The sequence below is a fragment of the Ursus americanus genome, chromosome 18 (genome assembly GCF_024610735.1).
Source record: "Ursus americanus isolate L20-20 chromosome 18, mUrsAme1.1.p, whole genome shotgun sequence".
In the NCBI taxonomy this organism is placed as follows: Eukaryota; Metazoa; Chordata; class Mammalia; order Carnivora; family Ursidae; genus Ursus; species Ursus americanus.
Genome location: NC_142144.1, coordinates 6,801,365 through 6,817,365, shown reverse-complemented (window position 1 = coordinate 6,817,365; position 16,001 = coordinate 6,801,365). Strand labels below are relative to the sequence as shown.

General features: G+C 52.1%; 1 protein-coding gene across 1 annotated transcript in view; it reads left to right on the top strand.

Annotated features, from left to right (window-relative positions):
- Positions 1–130: 130 nt before the first annotated feature.
- PTPA (protein phosphatase 2 phosphatase activator) overlaps positions 131–16,001 on the top strand; it is a 28,803-nt gene continuing 12,932 nt past the window's right edge. The window contains exons 1-5 of the mRNA XM_045770965.2: positions 131–429; positions 4,898–4,995; positions 7,921–8,007; positions 12,190–12,315; positions 14,138–14,255. Coding sequence (XP_045626921.1) covers positions 399–429; positions 4,898–4,995; positions 7,921–8,007; positions 12,190–12,315; positions 14,138–14,255 — 460 coding nt within the window. The 5' untranslated portion in view covers positions 131–398. The remainder of the gene's footprint in view (positions 430–4,897; positions 4,996–7,920; positions 8,008–12,189; positions 12,316–14,137; positions 14,256–16,001) is intronic.

The following is a 16,001-nucleotide window of genomic DNA, read 5'->3' as shown; positions in this document are numbered from 1 at the left end:
CTCGGGATAGGGTCAAAGATGACAGGTGGGGAGCGCCCCGCACAAGCATGGCTGCCGCGCTCCCACAGCCCGGCGGACCGTTGGCTGGTAGGGAGGCGAGCCGGCCGTTGGCGCGCATGCTCCCAGCTGCCCCGCACCAACATGGCGGCCGCCTCCCCGTGAGCCCCGCAGCCGCAAGCCGGCCGTTGCTGGGCATGCTCCCTGAGTGCCCCGCACCAGCATGGCGGTCGTCTTCACGGGGGTGACTTTAATTCTCGGTTTTCGGTTATAGCCGGCTGGTGCTCCTTTCTCTTCAGAAAGCTCCGAGCGCCTGGTGGAGCCGGGGAAAGGGAAGGGGTGCGGGGGTGAAAGGTGAGAGGGGACTGCAGGCATCCGGGCCGGCTCCCGGCGGGAGGAAGATGGCTGAGGGCGAGCGGCAGTCGCCGCCAGGTAGGACGACCCCAGCCCGGCGGGGGTCGGGTAGGGGCGTGGGGGCGGTGCCCGGCGTGGGGGCGGGGAAGGGGTGTGGTGTGGGGGGGCTCCGCGATGGGGTAGGGGGCGGGTCGGGAGGTGGAGGAACTCCAGTGGCAGAAGCTGCTGGGCCCCGAAGACGTACGTGTTGGGGGGATTTGGGGGCGGGCAAGGACCCTTGGAAGCGAAGGGGTGGCAGGTGGGGCGCAACACCTGAACTTGGGGACCCCGAGGGCCGGGTGGGCAGCGCCGTGGCCAAAAGGGGGGGCCTTTTCCACATCTGGGCTGCGCGTGCTGAAGTCAGCTCTTGAGCTGGTGGGGAAGCTGCTAGGGATGGGGGCGAAAGTGATTTTGGTGGCTGCCTTCTTTATTAGCCCCTGCTCAGGGGGTGAGGGGTGGTGCTCTGTGGGCCTGGGCCTGCCTCCACCCGGTTTCCAGACTCCTCCGCACCCTCCCCACCGCACATCCACCTACCCTCTCCCCTCTTGGAGGCGGGGCTGTGCAGTTCGTTTCGGTGGCTGAAAATTTATAGAGAGAAACTGCCCTTGGTTGTGTAAACCACTAATTTAAAAAAGCTGATCGTGCAAGATGAGTCTCTTCCTAGCATCACGATCTGTAACTTATTTACACTGTAGCCTGGCTTTAGTTCATCTCAAATAACTGGGATGGAAGTACTAGGGAAAAGATCTTCTTATAGAGACCTGTTTCCTGGAGAAGGGGAAGGCTGTTTGCTAACACCCACCGCTGGCACCGAGCTAGGAAGGACTGACCGTAGATAATTTAAAATGCTGACAGGGCGAATAGGTTGGCCAAACACAGCTAATGTTTTGAACGCTTTGAATATTCCTTCTAACCGTCTTGCATTTTGGGATCCCTGGAAAGGTGTCAGGAAGGAGAAATAATGAAGACCAAAAAAGGCATCTGTCTCCCCGCCCCGCCTCCCAGTAGATGAACAAAGAACTGGGTATGGACTCTTAGGGCATTTGAAACCAGACGTTTACTTCATTTCGTACAAAACTTCTGTGGCTGTGCCCTTAGAAGTTCTGGTAATGCCTGTGAGAGATAGGAGCCAACCAGAATTCCCAGTGAGATGAATGTGTCTCCGAAGTTGGGTGGCTGGGGAGGCAGCCCATGCACTGGAAGAGATGAAGGCTCAGGGAGGATATCTGTGGCTGGAAAGAGCCAGGTCCCGGGAGGTGGTCCTTCTTTGAAGTTGGAAACAGGACATTTTGGAACAAGTAGAAAGAACTACTTCGCTCAGACAGTGTAGTGATGAAAACCTTGGATTTTAGAGTTGTACAGACCTGGCTCTGCCTGGAGATCACATTCTCTGAGCCTTGCTTCTCTCTGAAAATGGGGCTGTTAATACCTTCTCCACAGAGTTGTAGTGTGTGTTCCAGAGATGATGTGGGCAAAACATGGGGCATGGGGGGCGGTCAGGAAATGTTGTCCTTTTAAAAGGTGGTACAGGTTGAACATGTAGGCTGGCTTTCAAATGATAGATGGTATTACCTTATAATTTTGGGGGGTATTAGGAAACATCTCTAAAACTCTAGATGTTTCCATCTTACACTGTGAGCTTGTGGGGTATCCACCTGTCCCATGGCACCTTTGTCTGGGTTAGAGTCTGAGGCCAGAGGGACTCAATCACAGTCCCTGATTTGAAGGCTTGTTTCTTTTATTTGAGATTGCATGTTCCAGTAACAACACGTGTGTACGTTTCATTAGTGGTTGTTGCAATGCTTCCTACAAGGTAGCCATTCCCCTGCCACCAGGCCTGGCTTGGAGGGTTTCCCACCTGTGAAATTGCTTCAGAAAGGCTCTCCCCTGGCAGGGAACTTACAGAAGAGCTCTTTGTTCCTAATGATCATTTGCAAGTTGATTATTTGAAATGTGGAACACATTTTCCCATAAAAGCAATGATGTTAGGTTACCAGCCTGACCTATAAAGCTTTTAATTTAATAGCTTTTTAAAAAAATATTTTATTTATTTATTTGATAGAGAGAGAAAGAGACAAAGTATGAACAGGAGGGAGGAGGTAGAGGAAGAGGGAGAAGCAGACCCCCCCTGAGTAGGGAGCCCAAAGAAGCGGGACTCGATCCCAGGACCCCAAGATCATGACCTGAGCCAAAGGCAGCTGCCACTGAGCAGTGGCACTTAACCCACTGAACAACCAAGGCACCGGTATTTAATAGCATCTTAAAGTAGTAATTTATTAATAGTAGGGGCCTCAATTTTGGGTTCTGGGAACAGGGCTTGTAGAACAGGTGGGAGGAGGAAGAGAGTTTCTGATTTGTGTTTTGGGCTCTGGTTTGAATTTTGAATTAGGCAGAGGTTTGCCTTCCTCTCATCTCAAATTCTCTGTCCTCCTCCTCAGGTCTCCAGGTATCCTAGAGCTTTCCCTTTCCTCAGGGTCTCTCCAGGCATGCCTCATTCTCCCAAATGTCACATGTTCCAGGACCGTCTTAGGCCCCTGTCCCCTTTCTCTATGCAGGCCATGTCAGTTAGGTTTTAGGAGGACAGCAGGGGGACACATTTATCATATGTCTTGAGTGACTCTTTCTGGAGAGCTTGGGTTTTTAAAAGAAAGTGTTAACTAATACAACAGATCTGCAGTAGTAGATTCAGCCACAGTCCCTGTCCAGGACCCTTGGGGCCAGATGTATTTTGGAATTCAGAGTTTCCCAGATTTCAGAAAGCAGCACCCCATAATCAAAGAAAAATACTTCTGCAGCAAAACCTAAATTCCCTAAGAGGGAACAGCAAAGCCTATAAATGTCTCCGTGTTGATTTAGGTTTAAGTTTTGTACCAAACGAATTTGTGCCAAACTTATTTTAAAAACTTGGGGTTTTGAGAACTTTTTATATTTTGGAATTATGGAGAAGACACTGAGGGCTTGTATTTCCCAGTGTCACAGAGTAAGGGGAATCCTGCAGCGTGGGCCCCATATTTTTGGCAAGAGAGACCACTCATACTAAGCAGTCCACTTTGGTGCAAAGTTTGCCTCTAGGTCAGCACGTGGAACTGCCCTGTGTTTACCTTTCCCCAACTTCTGCAAATATAGAAACTCCATTTAAAATAGGGTTTTTTTTTTACCTGATTACAAAATTACTGTCTGTTAGTTGCTATTGTTGTTGTTGTTTTTAAGAGGAGAGAGAGAGAGAGAGAGAGAGCGCGCGCGCGCAGGCTCACGAATGTGGGGGTGGGTAGAAGGAGAGGGAGAGAGAGAATCTCAGGCAGGCTCCATCTCCAGCGAAGAGCCCACTGCGGGGCTCCATCTCATGACCCTGAGATCATGAGATCCTGACCTGAGCTGAAACCAAGAGTTGGATGCTCAACTGACCGAGCCACCCAAGCACCCCATAATTGTATGCTAGTTTTTAACAGCAATATGTAAATTAGAGATGGAAGTCCCTTATACATCTTACCTCCTAGAGATGACTATTAACTAACTCAGGGGTTTAATCCTTCAGATTTTTCCATGCATATGCTACTAGATATACATGTTATTTATACGAGTATGCAGAGGTTTGTGCAGTAATGAGATTATATATAATACAGCTTAATTTTCTTTCCTCACGTATCAACTTCTAGGCTCTTTTCCTATGTCAGTAATTTAGGTTTTATTTTAAAAAGCTATGAAGATTTCCATTATGTGGGCATATCCTTATTTACCCATTGCCCTGTCAATTGATATATGCGCTATTTCTACCTTTTTTCCGTGCAGTAAGCGCCTTAATACACATAGTGGTGGATTTCTGTGAGCACCTGAAGGGTCGATGCCTACAAGTAGCCCTGTTGGCTCCATGGGTCTGTGTGGTTTTTACTTCAAAAGCCAGTGCTGAGTTGCCTGCTCAGCGGACTCTACCAGGACCCCCCCAGCAGTGCAGGAGAGTTCCCGCTTGCCCTTCCCCAGTCCGTCCCAGATGGTTTTAATCTGCCACCCTGATTTGGAAAAACCATCTCATCTAATTTACGCTTCTTTGCTTATTCAGAGGTTGGCAGTTTTTTTCAAATGTTTATTGGTGGCCGTTTGTATTCCCCCCCCCCTTTTTTTGAATTTCCTGATTCTGTCTAAAAGGTCAACTTGGTTTTATTTTTCTAACCATTCTCTGGAGAGGGAGCAGGAGGTGAGCACCCTGGAGCAACTGAACGTGTCAGTTGTTGAGGGGATCGTTGGTACCTCGGTATCTCAGGGCTCCGGGCTGAGGGTGGAAAGGCAGGAGGTCAGTGGGTTTGGCTTGACTGTCCTGGGAGTACGCATCTGATTTACCCTGGGGACTGGGGGTTGGAGTCTTGGTTTAAAGGTGTGTGTGTGTGTGTGTGTGTGTGTGACAGAAAGAGAGAGAGGGAGAGAGTGGGAGGGGGAGAGAGAGAGAAGGGAGAAAATTGGGTTGGGAGAAAAATTCTATTTATCTGTTTGCTTCTTCGCTTTCTTTGTCAAGATTCTTCGGAGGATATCCCTCCAGCCACTCCGAACTTCATCATTCCGAAAAAGGAGATCCACACAGTTCCAGACATGGGCAAATGGAAGCGTTCTCAGGTACCAGTGGTGTCTGCACTGTAGGGCCAGAGCTGGGGTGAAGAACTTGGGCTTTTTCAAAGACAGGGAGTTCCTGACCTTTCTTGCTCTTGGAACCAGAGCTTTAGAAGCTAGGGAGAGAGCTGACAGGGGAGCCGGCTGTCCCTCTCTCTCAGGGGGAGAAGTTACAGCTGGTCTCGGAGCCAATGTGTCTAAGAGAGAGGAGGTTATCTATCTCATGGGAACGTAGGCCAGGGAGGTGGCTCAGCCTAAAAATACCTAGGAGCTGGGACCTAGAGCAAGGGGGCGTGCAGACCAGCTTTTTGTCCTACTTGGTCCAATGGTGGGCAGAAAATAACAGCTTCTACCTCCCGGGCTTCTGGCATAGGCCGTGGAAAGATTGGGACTGAGAAAAAGAAAGCCAGTTTCAACCCCCCAGGGAAAGCCTTGGTTCCAGCTCCAGCCAGGTGCCCACACCTGGTCTGCTCAGCTGGGGTGCGGAGGGTCACTTGTACCCAAGGGCAGGATCTCTTTGGGAGTCTGCTGTGCTGACATTGGGCCCACACCATGCCAGCCTTTCCGGCTCCTCTTTCATTAGCCCATCTTCTAAATATTTGCAGATGCTTATCATGTCCTTTCTGAGTTATGTTCTCCCCCTGAATCTTCACCAGGATAAACACCTTGGTCTCTTCAGCTGCTCAAAGGACACGGTTTGAGTCCTTTCGTCATCTTGGTTGTTATTCCTCAGGGTTTCTAAACCTCAGCACTGTTGACATTTTCGGGTGGCTGATTCTTTGTTGTAAGGGGTTGTCCTGTGCATTGTAGGACGTTTAGTACCTTCCCTGGCCTCCACCTGCTAGATGCCAGCGGCACCCCTTCCCCCACTGCAGACCTCGTCAGCAGTTGCCTGGGAGCCAGATCGCCTGGGTTGAGAAGGACGAATCTTCCCTGAAACCTGCAGATTTGCTGAATCCAATTGTGGCTTTAGTTCCTTGCTTTCCCCCTGGGTGTTTTCCAGGGACGATGGGGTGTTTATGATGTGCCAGGTATTTTTTAGCTCATTTAATCCTTGCAAAAACTCTGGGAAGTAGGCTCAGTGGTCATCTCCATTTTGAAGGTGAGAAAAGTGAGGCCAGGAGATAAAGACATTTAGCAAGATGGCACAGTTAGCAAGCGGTTGGGATGAGATTCAAGGTTGACGCCCAGGTCCCGTCTCTAGACAGCCATGGCTTGAGTCACTGTGCTCTAGGCCACAGGTCAGCAAACGACTGCCTGCTCACCTAATCCGGGCCTCTGCCTGTTTTTATAAATAAAGTTTTACTGGAACACAGCAAGGCTCATTTGTGCATGTATTGTCCGTGGCTGCTTTTGCACTAACTGGCAGAGTTGGGCGGAGTTGAGAATTTGTGAACCAGACTGTACGACCTGCAGAGCCTAAAATGGTCCCTATCTGGCCCTCTGTAGGCAGTTTGTCGATCCTGCTGAGGGCACCAACGCTTTTTGGGGAGTGTTGGTTACTTTTTCTAATGGAGCATATGCTGAACGACTGGATAGAAGGCTTTCACTGGCTCTGAAGCTCACCACTGAAGTTCGTGGCCTGACTTGTGACTCTCTGCCATGGTCCACACAGTTTCACTAGGCCGTAGGGTGCAGCAACCAAGAGCATGGACTTAGGGTCAGAGAGGTCAAAGCTTGAAGCCCAGTTCGATAGGCCTACGCCTCTTTTTGTGACTTAGGCAATGTACCTAAGCTGAGCAAGCCTGTTTCTTCTACCGCGAGATGGGTGGTCCAAAAAGCACCTGGCCCAGCGTGAGGCATTTGTGAGCCGTCCTGAGCTGCAGGCAGGGTTGTTACTGTCACAGGGAAGAGGATGGGGGCGTTGGTGGAGACTTTGCACACAGTCTTGTTTATAATCATGACCTGAACTTTAGGTCACCAAGAGACTCGGGCCCGCGTTGGAGCAGAGACCGTGGAGGGTGACAGTGCCCCTTGCTGCTTCCTGTCTCTGCGTCCCGGTGTAGTTTGTAGGCATGACTGTGAACACTGGCTGCAGGCAGGATGAGGGCCCGGACCTGCCCTGTGACCCCTCATTTCCACTTGTGGCCATTCCACGGGCTGTAGGAGGGTCCTGGTACAGGAGTGCTCCCTTCTAGATACTGAATGGTCAGTTCTCGGGGCTTGCTGTGGCTGTTGCTGGCATCTTGGATAAGGAGGAAGGAAGAGAATGAGAGGCAACAGAGATGAAGAAGAAAGGAGACCAAACAGAAGTCCCTTGCTCCTGGGCCCTGCACCTCAGTGCTTTCTTATCCCTGTGCTGGTTGTAACCTGCAGCTCAACAGGGAAGAGAATGCCCAGTTGGAAGCTGAGGATGGGTGTGCTGGAAGACCTGGCCGTGGGCAGAAAACAGTTTCTTCTCCTGCGACCAGGGGGTCTGCACTGCAGGCTGACAGCCTGGCCTGTCTGGCGGGGGAAACACCTGGAAGACTAGCAGGGGAGGAACCCTTGCTGCTATTCCTTCAATTCCTGGTGGTATAGTGTAACTTGGAGGACTTGTGGGGTCCTAGCTCCACACCTAATGAGTTCTTGGTCTTAGGAGACCTTGCGCAAGTCACGTCTCCTGAAGCCTTGGTTTCCTCATCTATAAAATGGGGACAGTGACAGTGTTTACCTTGTGAGGTTGTGTAAAGACGCACCTGGCAGGAGTAGTGAGAAAACAGTGAACTGTGGCTGAGGTCCAGGTGTCCTTGTGGTCATCAGCTCTCCAGCTGTTAAGGATGGAGGGTATGGGTGGGGTATTCTACTTCTCCTGCTGGCAGGCCGGGGTCCGGGGACAGCTTGGAGCTCTTTGGAAATTGGGTGGAGCTGGGGGCTGGCCCCGGTGTGGAGGGTCAGGGGTCTGACACCCCTCTCCCCATCCGCATCTCCACTCCCCGCTTTGTTCGATAGGCCTACGCCGACTACATCGGATTCATCCTCACCCTCAACGAAGGTGTGAAGGGGAAGAAGCTGACCTTCGAGTACAAAGTCTCTGAGGTAGGCCCAGGCGGGGAGCCTGCTGTGGCAGGGCCCTGCCCAGAATAGCTCGGGAGAGTCACGTGTGCTCGCGGCCCGCAACAGGCCGGTGCAGGAAAGAAGACCGCCCAAGCACACGTGCGGCTGACGTTTTGGTGTTTGTATTTCTTTTCTTTTGGAAAAATATTTCTTTGAGAGAGAGAGAGAGAGGGAGAGGGAGCATACGCACGAGTTGGGGGAGAGAGGGACAAGCAGACTCCACGCTGAGCATGCAGCCCGACGCAGCGGCTGGATCCTGGTCGGGCTCCACCCCAGGACCCTGAGATCAGGACCTGAGCTGAAACCAGGAGTCAGACGCTCAACAGACTGAGCCACCCAGGCGCTTCTTGGTGTTTGTATTTCTAATCTTTTTTTTTTCCCCCAATGTGTCAGTAGATGTATATTTATAAAATTGGGATCAAGGTATAAATATGCTGTTTTATAGCCTGTGTTTTTGCTAACTTGTGTTTTTATGGACCTTTTTAAACGAGCAAAGATTACAAACGAAGTAAATGTGCCTCACTGAAGGGATCACTAATAGGAGTGTCTGAACAAAAAGCTGACCTCTCTCTGTCTTCCCCCTCCTGCCCAGCTCCCTAGGGTGGCCCTGGGAACAGTTTGGGGAACGTCACCCCCACCTGTCCTCTGAGCTCCTCCTCTCCCGCTGCCCCGCCCCCACGTAAATGGCCGCCTCATCCAGCTGGCCCTCATTTGTTTAAACAGCCCCTAACTGTGGACTTTTAGGTCATGTCCCTAAATGTCGCTGCTCTGAATATCCTTACGTATAGATCTGTGGGTGCTCTTCCCTAAGGAGTCATTCCTAGAAGTGGGGATGCTGAGTTGAGGGCACGCACTGCAGGGTGGGTGCTCTTTGGCTGCTGTTTCGGAGATAGGTTGTTGGTGGAGAGAGGACAAGAGTTGTGGGGAGGTGTGGACTTGCAGGGTGTTTGCTCTTGCTGGATGCCATTTCCTAGGGTTGCGTCCCCGGCTTCCAATGGGCTCTTGGGTTCCTAGCCCAGTTGGTTTACAGTCACCTTGAAGCACTTATCTCAGACACCAGGGCCTGAGCTGTGTCTCAGTGCCTTATCCCACCCTGTTGGGTCAGGCCTGGCCCTGTCGCAGCCTGGTCTCTCCACCTGTCCCTCATACCCCGCCCCAGGAGAGCTGCCTCTTCCTGGGCCCTACCTGGCTGTGGGGTGGCTGAGGGCTTGTTCTGTCACCGGAGGGGAGCTGGACCTGTGCTGGGGATAGACCTCCTTCCCTTGGGGGCTGGTCTTCCATTGAGTTCGTGGGTTGGGAGAGAGGGGGCTTGTCCTTGAGCCTGTGGTGAGGGAAGCTTGGCTGTGCTCAGTGCATGGGGAGTGTGGCGGGGGAAGGCTAATTACAGGGGGATGTTCTAATTACCCCAGCAGACCCTGAGGTTCCGTAGTTTCCCCTCACACTTTGATAGTTGACTCCACGCCGGCCAGTTGTTGCCCTAGCTCCGGAGCTATTCTCCTGGCAGGATTGCAGCATGGCTAAGTGCTTGGCTTCTGGAGTCAGGCTGACTGGGTTTGGATAACCTTTCCCTTCCAAGCTGAGTGGCTTCATCCCCTCTGACCCTCTGTCTCCTCGTCTGTGGAGGGGAAGAGCCAGCAGCCTGACTCACAGCGCCTGGGGAGGATTCAGTGGGATCCCACACGTAGGCTTGTTAGGACAGTGCCTGGTACATACTTGATGACTTTATCATTATTAGCTGTTACCGTGAGCTAGTCGTGGTGTGATTGCTTCAGTTCAGGGCTCTTCCTGAGCTGGGGTTCATCCCAGAGCCAGGGCGGTCACTTGGTGGACAGAGGTGACCAGTTTGGTCTCCAGAGGTCTCCCAGCTTCTGCCCACAGCTGGCAGAGCAGCAGAAGGCAGGGCTCACAGCACGTGGTCTCAGCCCACAGATGGGGGGCCGGCCCCTGCACAGCTGCTTGGGGCTCCCGTTTCCTCTCACTCCTGCCTCCGCCTGCAGGGATGGCAGCCGGGGAGAGGGCAGACGGAGCAGTCTTAGGTGGCAGCTTCCCAGCTACCAGCCGCAAAGGGAACAAGCAGGGGCAATGTGGTGAGACTGGCTAGACCCATGGTTAGAAGGCTCTCATTCAGTGTGAGATTACATCTGTCCTAATCTGTGGGGGGTTCAAATTTTTGAGTTTTGCAAACTGTGAGTAGATAAGAGGCTTATTTCTTTTTATTTTATTTATTTATTTATTTATTTTATTTTTTGCTGTTGTTCTGTTTGATATTTAAGTTGGAGGCAAAGAAAAAGAAAACACTGGCAAGTAATGGTTTGGAGAAAATTTTACTGGCCCCTGAAATCCAAAAGGAAGCACTGTTTAGGGAGCGGGAGGGTAGTGCAAATTATTATCTGTGCTTCCTGAGGGTTTGGCCCATGGGGTGGGGGTAGGGGGGCAAACCCCTCTGCCCTAGCCAGTCAGACAATAGAGGCAGCCCCTGTATTCTAAAAGCCCTCTCCAGAAAGAGGAGCTAGGAGCCTTTTAATTATTCATTACTCCAGCTGAGCTGGCAGCTAGGGCCTGGCTTCTGTGGCCTCCCAGCAGCTTCTTTATCCCCTTCAGCGCCTTGCCCAAGACTGAGGTCACCTGGGAATTGGGCCTGGCTGTTGCTTCCTGGGGCCAGGTTTACGACCTCATTGCTCCTGAGTCCCAGTTGCTGCATGGGGTCAAGATTGTTCTGTCCTCATCAGTTCCTGGTGACCTGGTTATTCCCAAAGCTGGGCTCTGGCAGCACTTTCTTCACATTTCAGCTGGGCAGCTTTATGTCAGCTGGGCCTTCTGCCTCAGCCAGGTATTCGGGGAGCCTTCCTCTCTTACAGGTAACTTGGCCTCTCTCTCGCATCCCAAACGTAGAGAAAGGAGCAGTCAGCGATGGCAACATGCAGGCCATTGTCACGTTGCACAATGCCAGGGAGCATGGTTTACATGGACTGCAGTGCGATTTGTGCCTCCTGGAGCTGTGCGGGGGCGCGGGCACTGGCTGCCAGGTATCCCACTAGCTCAAGTCCGCGTTCCTTCCCCGCACAGCTCTTGGACCGCTCCTGTGCGAAGCCTGCGCGATGCAGCAGCGGACCTGGCCGAGCCTTGCCTTCCTTCTCACACCTTTTCATGCGGGCACCACCCTGCTAGGTCCGACACATGTGGGCACCGACCTGCTAGGTCTCTCTTTGTGCTGTTCATGCCCAGTAGACACAGGCAAGACCTGCTTCTTGGCGAGGTCTTCTTTCCCAGGGCTGCCTGGCTCTGAAGACCCTTGCTCTCTGCTTTGTGCCCTCCGCTAGCCTTTCGTTGTGGCCTATTTTTTCTGTAAGCCATACCCAGAAGGAGCCTTTACTAGCTGCCCTTCCAGACCTGTGTTTCAGATCGTCGGCCTCACCTGATTTCCTCGTTGAGTGACATTCTGTGTGCTACTGCTTCCCCGGCATGTGGCACCGGTCCCACCCCTTGGTTCCTGCCTGCTGTGCGAAAGGTGTAGGGGGGTGGGCTCCCTGACCCTGTGGCCCTACAAAGCATTACACAGGTTCGGACCTCTGACCCAGCATTTCTGCAGAGGGGGACAGCCCAGACTGCTTGTGGGAGAGAACAATTGGGAATAACCCAAACATCTAACAGGGAGGGATTCAGTAAACAAATTACAGGATGTTGGCCTGATGGGGTACTATTAACTTACTGAAGGTTGTTGTAAAAATATGTTTACGTGTTGACATGGAATGAGGCTCGTGAGGAAATGGAGCAGGCTACAAAACAGTGTGTGCCCTTCGGCCTGTGTTTTGAAGATTTTATTTATTTGTGAGAGAGCCAGCGAGGATGAGCGGGGGGGGGGGCAGAGGGAGAGGGACAAGCCGACTCCCCGCTGAGCAGGGAGACCGACATAGGGTTCGATCCTAGGACCCTGAGATCATAACCCAAGTTGAAGGCAGACGCTTCACTGACTGAGCCATCCAGGCGCCCCCAGACAGTTGGATTTCAAAACTTGATCCTGTAGGAATGCGTGATCTCCCCAGCTAACCACTTAATGCTATGCCTACGGGTCACTGTTCAGCAGCAGTTGGGACGTCCCTTTGTGGCTCTAGCTGAGGGCCACTAGTCACTGTGGCTTGGCCCTCTCTATTTTGCTTACTACAGGCCATCGAGAAACTGGTCGCCCTTCTCAACACGCTGGACAGGTGGATTGATGAGACCCCTCCAGTGGACCAGCCCTCTCGATTTGGGAACAAGGCCTACAGGACCTGGTATGGCAAACTCGATGAGGTGAGGCTGCCACGGGATGTGCTTGGGGGCTGGGCCGGGGTGCAGGAGCTTTCAGGCACCTCAGATTCACTGGGGAGTTTGTGAAAATGGCGATTCCACTTACCAAAAGTACAAATGCATTTACCCTCTGCCCCTGCCATCTTCTGGGAGTCACCACTGCGGATGCCCAGCCCTCTGCAGGGGGCTGTTAATTAGGTCATCGTTTGCATTAGCAACAGATTCAAATGCCCCAAGTGTCCATGTGCAGGGCCCCGTCGGCTAAGCTAGCAGATCTAGGCCGGAGTGCTATGCAGCGACGAGAAAGACCGGGAGCGCACTAGGAGCTCGGGGGAAGGCGGCCTGGGAGTTGTTGTTTGGTTGAAGAGGAACCTGGGGTCTGACACGTGATGAGCTACTTTTTGGTAGGAAAGAGGGAAAAATGAAAAGATATGTTTGTGCTGTTCACTTTGCATAAAGAAACCTCACCGGAAGGATAATAAAGCTGTGACTTCTCTGAGGGCAGGAGAGAGTGGGGAGGGGGACAGAAACTTCTCAGTGCATCCCTTTTGCAATGTGTGTATTTATTTACCTTTTTACTTTTTTTTTTCTTGGCAAATCCCAAAGAATTTAGTATTGCACTTCTTTTTTTTTTTTTGATTTTTTAAAATTATTAATTTTTATTTAAATTTTAGGTAGTTAACATGCAGTACAATATTGGTTTCTGGAGTAGAATTCAGTGGGTTTTTATTTTTTTAATGTGTTTATTTTTGAATCCTGTAACAGTGATACCTGTTCAAAGCGAGCAAAAAATAAAAATGCAGGATCATGGGCCCTGTCCTTAGAAAAGCAGTCTGTAGGGCTAGGGTGGGGCCCGGGAATCCAGGTTTTCCTCAGGTCTCCGGGAGATTTTCTTGCCAGGTGTCCATGGACTGATCCTAGAGAAACTTGGGTCCTCATTTCTCTGGCCCAGTGTTTCTGCCTGGAGCGGAGGGGAGTCCCAAGGCCCTAGCAAAATGCTGTCCCTGCCTAAGAGCAGCCTGGACTCTAAGAGGGCGCATGGTCTTTTTTTTTTTTTTAAAGACTTTTATCGAGTCATAACTTGCGGGAAAGTGACCACATCGCAGCTGTACAGTTTGCTGGGTCTTTAGCGTGTGTTTTGGCCCTTGCACCACCACCACCTGTGTCAGGCTGTCGAACTTCCCAGCACGCTGACAGGGCCCTTGTGCCCCTTTCAAGTTGATCTCCCCCCCACCCCCCGCCAAACTCTTCTGATATTTGTCCCATAGATCAGTGTCACCTGTTTTGAACTTCTTATGAACGTCTGACTTCTTGTGTTCCATGTTCTGTCTCTGGGTCACCCATGTTGTGCAGAGCAGCGGGGGCTTTTCATTGCGGTGTGGTGTTCCGGCGCCTGACCACACACAGTCTGTGGTCGGTGGACATTTCGGTGGAGGGTTGCTCCCGCTTTGTGGCTGCTGCGAACATTCTCGTATGCATGTTTTGGTGGACATACGGCACACGTTCCTGCTACCCTGGGAATGTGAAGAAAGATTGTGCCTGTAGGGACGGCAGTGATACCAGATGGGGGAGTTGAATGGCTTCTTTGCACTTTCTTCCTGTCCCCTGGAGGAAGGGTCAGCAGACGGAAAGCCACCCCAGGGTAGTCGCTCTGTGGCGTCAGGGTCAACGTCTCCCTCTTCACCTTTCTGTAGCCTGTCAGAGCAGGGAGCCAGGCCGGCCTGGCATGGCCAGCGGAGCCCCAGCCCAGTGCTGCTCCTGGGTGCCTGCCCACCAGGACGCTGCCTAATCTGCTGTCACCACTTTGTGTCTCTTGTGTTATCAGGAAGCAGAAAACTTGGTGGCCACAGTGGTCCCCACCCATCTGGCAGCAGCCGTGCCCGAGGTGGCTGTTTACCTAAAGGAGTCAGTGGGGAACTCCACACGCATCGACTATGGCACAGGTACCTGCCGCTCCCGGTGTTTACTTGGCTTCCCTGCAGTCTCCTCTTGGGCTGCTTCCTCTTTGCTCCGGGTTATCTCGGGGCCCTCGGGGCCCTCGGAGCAAGCAGCCTTCTGGGGCCAGCTGGGGTGCAGTCCCCGGGGTGCAGGGAGGCCGGGTGCGGCTCCTGCAGCTCTGTCTCAGTCCACCAGGGGGAGCTGATGCCATGTGCATGGTGTCTCTGGGCCGCCCTGATTTCTGTTCTCTGTAAAGATGGGTCTCTGTGAGCTTATCACCATCAGCAAAATAATTTATTGGGCACTTACTATAGCTCAAGGCGACCCCTTACCGGAGCCTTGAGAAATGAAAGCGCTCGGGAGCCTCTGGCAGCATTGTGGCCCTCCCTCTCCCTAGCCCAGTGTCTGTGTGCTGCTTTGTTCCCCGAGAGAGGGCGCATGCAGGCACTTCAGAGGGGCAGTGTTGTCCTGGGGGGGGCAGCTGAGGAGGACCCTGCTTTGGTAGGCCCACCTTTCTGACCTGTCCTGAGGTGGCAGGTGCAAGAGCGGCTGCTCTCTTAGGAGCACAGGCCACGGCAGCAGGCCTGGAGAAGGGCCCCCTTGAACCTGGGTCCTCGGGAAGCGTTGTCTTCTGCTCCGACAGGGAAGGACACTGAAGGGAGACTGGCCAGGTCAGCGGGTGGGGGGGGTGGGTTTTTCTTCCGCTGTCAGGTGTGCAAGAGCCCCTGAGCAGTGGTGGCTGGGACTCTGGCGGGTGGAGATCAGAAACAGTGCAGGTGAGGGGAACAGCTCACAAGCTTTCCAGGCCCTGGAGGCACCTTCATTCTACGGAGATGGGACAGGAAGTCGCTGAAATATTCTTTCCCTGCCTCCCTCCAAATACAGTTTTTTACAATGCTATGAACCATGGTATTCAGTCAAGGTTCTGATCGTTGGTGTCTGTAGTGCTGACCATTCCTCTTTGACATGACTGGGAAAGGAAGCGGGTGCTTTTTTTTTTTTTTTTTTTAAAGAATTTATTTTTAAGCAATCTCAGCACCCAGCGTGGGGCTTGAATTCACAACCCCGAGGTCAGGAATCGCATGCTCTATCGACTGAGCCAGCCAGGGAGCCCGTGGAAGGGGCTGCCTTTTGACCCTGTAATGTGACCATGTGTTCCCTGCTTGGAAGCCTTCAGTGGCTCCTGTTGCTCTTAGGATACTGAGTCTGAGCTTTTTACGTGGCAGTTAAGGCCTCTCTGGTCGCCGGCTTCATCTCGTTATGCTTTCTCCCTTGCCCTCTCTGCTTTAGCCATACTGGCCTTCTTAGTGTTCTTCAAACCTGTCCCATTTTTTTCTCACCTCAGGACCTTTGCACATGCTGTTTCTTCTGGCTAGATTGCTCTTTTGCTTTCCTCACACCCAGTGCCTTCCCAGCTCTTCCTCATCTTTCAGATTAAATATTACTTCCTTAGGGAAACCTTCTTGAATCCTTATGTCAGGGTCCCACTGTGATATCCTCCAGTTATCACCCTGTCCTTCTCCAGAGCTAGAATTATAGAAGTGATTGTCTATTTAATGTTTTTGTTCTGATAGATCATAAACTATCAAGCAGAGGCATGGGTAGTCTCCCTAGTGCCTGGTATGGACAGTGGCTGCCCTTGTGGTAGGTGCGCCGTAGACAGCGTGGAATTGACGAGTGAGTTAAACCGACAAAACAAAATGCAAATGTCTGTTTAAGAAGTCCACAGCCTCAGCCTTTTAGAATTACAG